The 2,618-nt window shown below is 59.0% G+C and overlaps 1 protein-coding gene across 1 annotated transcript in view; it reads right to left on the bottom strand.

The window, feature by feature from the left end:
• Positions 1-2,618, bottom strand: part of LOC103595529 (aryl hydrocarbon receptor repressor-like) — a 104,374-nt gene that overhangs the window by 48,366 nt on the left and 53,390 nt on the right. The window contains exon 5 of the mRNA XM_008578949.1: positions 291-397. Coding sequence (XP_008577171.1) covers positions 291-397 — 107 coding nt within the window. The remainder of the gene's footprint in view (positions 1-290; positions 398-2,618) is intronic.

Raw genomic sequence — 2,618 nt, 5'->3', positions numbered from 1 at the left:
TGTAATTAGGTTTTCTCTCATTGACAAGTGAGCCAGGGAACACAGGACGAGGAGGATTGTTGGACTGTAGCACATGGAGCCGTGCGGCTGGCGGTTCTCTCTGTTCCAACCTGGGACCTCACACCGAGGCGCTGACACGGGCTCCTGCGATGCCACCTAATGCCATCTCCTGGGACGGTCTTGGAGCACGCTCTTGAACACAGTTTGACCCTTATGGCTTCTTGTTCATTATCAACAGGTGAGAGTCTGGACACGCATGATGCTGCGTGATCCAGGCATGCAACACTCACCTCCAGCAGCAGCCTTCCCTCCAGCACGGTGGACCCGCTGAGTGCACGAGCGTCACCAGGTGAGGGGGCCCCAGCCGCCGGCTGCCGCAAGCACTTCTCCTGCACGACTGCCAAGAAGAACAGACAGGTCAGCCACGGCTTTCCTTACGTTTTCTGTTTCCCCAACTCTCACCCATGGTTCTAGCCAGATGTCCAGCCTGGACTGTGCTGTCCTGGTGCAGACCTGTGGTCCTACGGTGGGGGCAGGAGGAGCTGGGACCCAGGCCACCCAGGTCAGCCAGGGATGGGGGCACCAGAACGTCGGGCTGAGCCTACCCCACCCCAGCTCTGCTCCCCAGAAACCTCTCGTCTCCCTCCTGCCCAAACCCCTCAGGGCTTCTGCCCAGTCTTGGGACAAAGCCCAGCTTCCCACCAGGTCCCTTCACAACCAAGTCCCCAGGGTCCCCGCAGTTCCTCTCTGCACTGTTGATCTGCACAACACTGACTTGTGCTTTGAGGAAAGACCCCCCCCCCCATTGTCCCCTAAAGGGCTTGGTCGAGGGCCCCTGCATGCACCTAAGTCAACCCGGCCATGCACACCTGGCCACTCCACCCTCCTGGAGCCCACCCACGGCCCCTTGGTGTGGAACAGACTGAACCCCACGGGTGCTCACCAGAATCAGCCACCCTACCCTGCAACTGTGGACAGACCCCGAGACACTCACCCTTCCCCCAAACCCCAAACAGCCCCCGAAATGCCCACCCTTCCCTCCAATCCTGGACAACCCCCAGGATGCCCACCCTTCCCCAAGGTCCCTGAGGTCAGTCACCCCCTCCCTCAAGGACAGCACAGTTTCCTTGTGCCTCCCCCGTCCTCACCCCCACCCCAGTCTATCCTGGTCTTCATTTGGGGATGAAGAGCTCAGAGGTACAGACAGACAGACGTTCACATCCCAGCTGGCAGGTGCTGATCTTGGGACCCCACTGGGGTGTCTAACTCCATACTCATTGTCCTCATCAGCACACAAGAATTATGAGAGGGGCTCCTCCCCAGCTTCTGAGAGGACAGATGGGGTGGGGGATCCGGGCCAGGAGCTGGCCCCGGTGTCTCCGGGGAAGGAGGGCAGGGAAGCACCTGAGGTTTCTTTCCCTCTTTTCTCAGATTTGCAAACCAGCGCTAAGGTGAAGTGATTAGCAACTCCCCTTCAAAGGGCCCTGTCCACTCGGCAAGATGTGGCCTTGCCACTTGTTCTGACCTTGAGTAGAATATAAACTAGTATGTTATGTGCGGCACCTAAAGCACCAGCATTTTCTTCTTTCCAAACGGGCAAGTCACGCAGAACTTCTCACCCAAGGCAGGCTGGTCCTTGAGAGGGTTACCGCATCCAGGTGGCTTCACTTCTGCGGACTTGGCCTGCTTACATTTGTCGGGGAGACCACAGAGCTCTGCCTCCAAAGCAGCACCCCAACACCCCCACTTCCCCACTGATAGTGCGACCGCGGGAGTGCTCCACGCCGACTCCACCCCAGTCTCGGGGGGCCAGACCCAGACAGAGAACAAGTGGGTGAGGGCCGTGGCGCTGCTGAAAGGTGCTCAGCATGGTCCAGTTACAGCCCAATATGTTCCAAAAATCAGGTGAGGCTGCTGGGCACTTTATTCAGAAATGTAATTACTGCCCGAATAAAAGTCTACCCTCACATCTCACTCAGGCTGGGCTGGACCTTCTCCCAATTTCCAGAACAAGTGGAGTTTGGTCACTTGGGGGAGCGTTCTGAAATGCTGCAGTCTGAGTCTGCAGCCCACCCCCTACTCCTGAGGCTCCCCCTGGCCTTCTGCACACTCGTCCACATGAAATTTAAAATTATTTGCGCCCTTTCTGGAGCTGTCATCACCCTGCGGTCCACAGGCCAGCAGCACTGGCATTGCCAGGAGCTCTCTAGAAACAAGCATCCCAGGCCCCGCGTCTGCATTTTATGGAGGCTCTGGTGGGCACCCGGGGAGGGCGGGCACACTCTGCCTAACCCCCTCCTCATCAGACCTGGGNAACCCTCTGGTGCCAGGTGCAGGTGTTGACACGCTGACTACCATGGGCCGAGGGCTCGAGGCAGGAAGGTGGCCCTCCCACAGGAGAGCCCCATGTCGGCGAGCCCCTGTGGCCTTCGGTGTCCGGCCTCTCTGAACTCCCACAGCTAACGAGCCCTGATTTATGCTCCCGCACTAAGCACAACAAGAAACGGCCCATTTCCTCTGCCATAAACCAGGTCTATTCCAGGAAGCACCGACGGTCCACCTGGGGGTCCCCAACCCGGCTGGCGCTGCAGACTCCCGCCCCTTCCCCGCCGGAAGCC

The sequence above is a fragment of the Galeopterus variegatus genome, unplaced genomic scaffold (genome assembly GCF_000696425.1).
Source record: "Galeopterus variegatus unplaced genomic scaffold, G_variegatus-3.0.2 Scaffold1788, whole genome shotgun sequence".
Classification (NCBI taxonomy): domain Eukaryota; kingdom Metazoa; phylum Chordata; class Mammalia; order Dermoptera; family Cynocephalidae; genus Galeopterus; species Galeopterus variegatus.
Note: the sequence above shows the minus strand (reverse complement) of the source record. Positions and strands in the feature narration are given on the sequence as shown.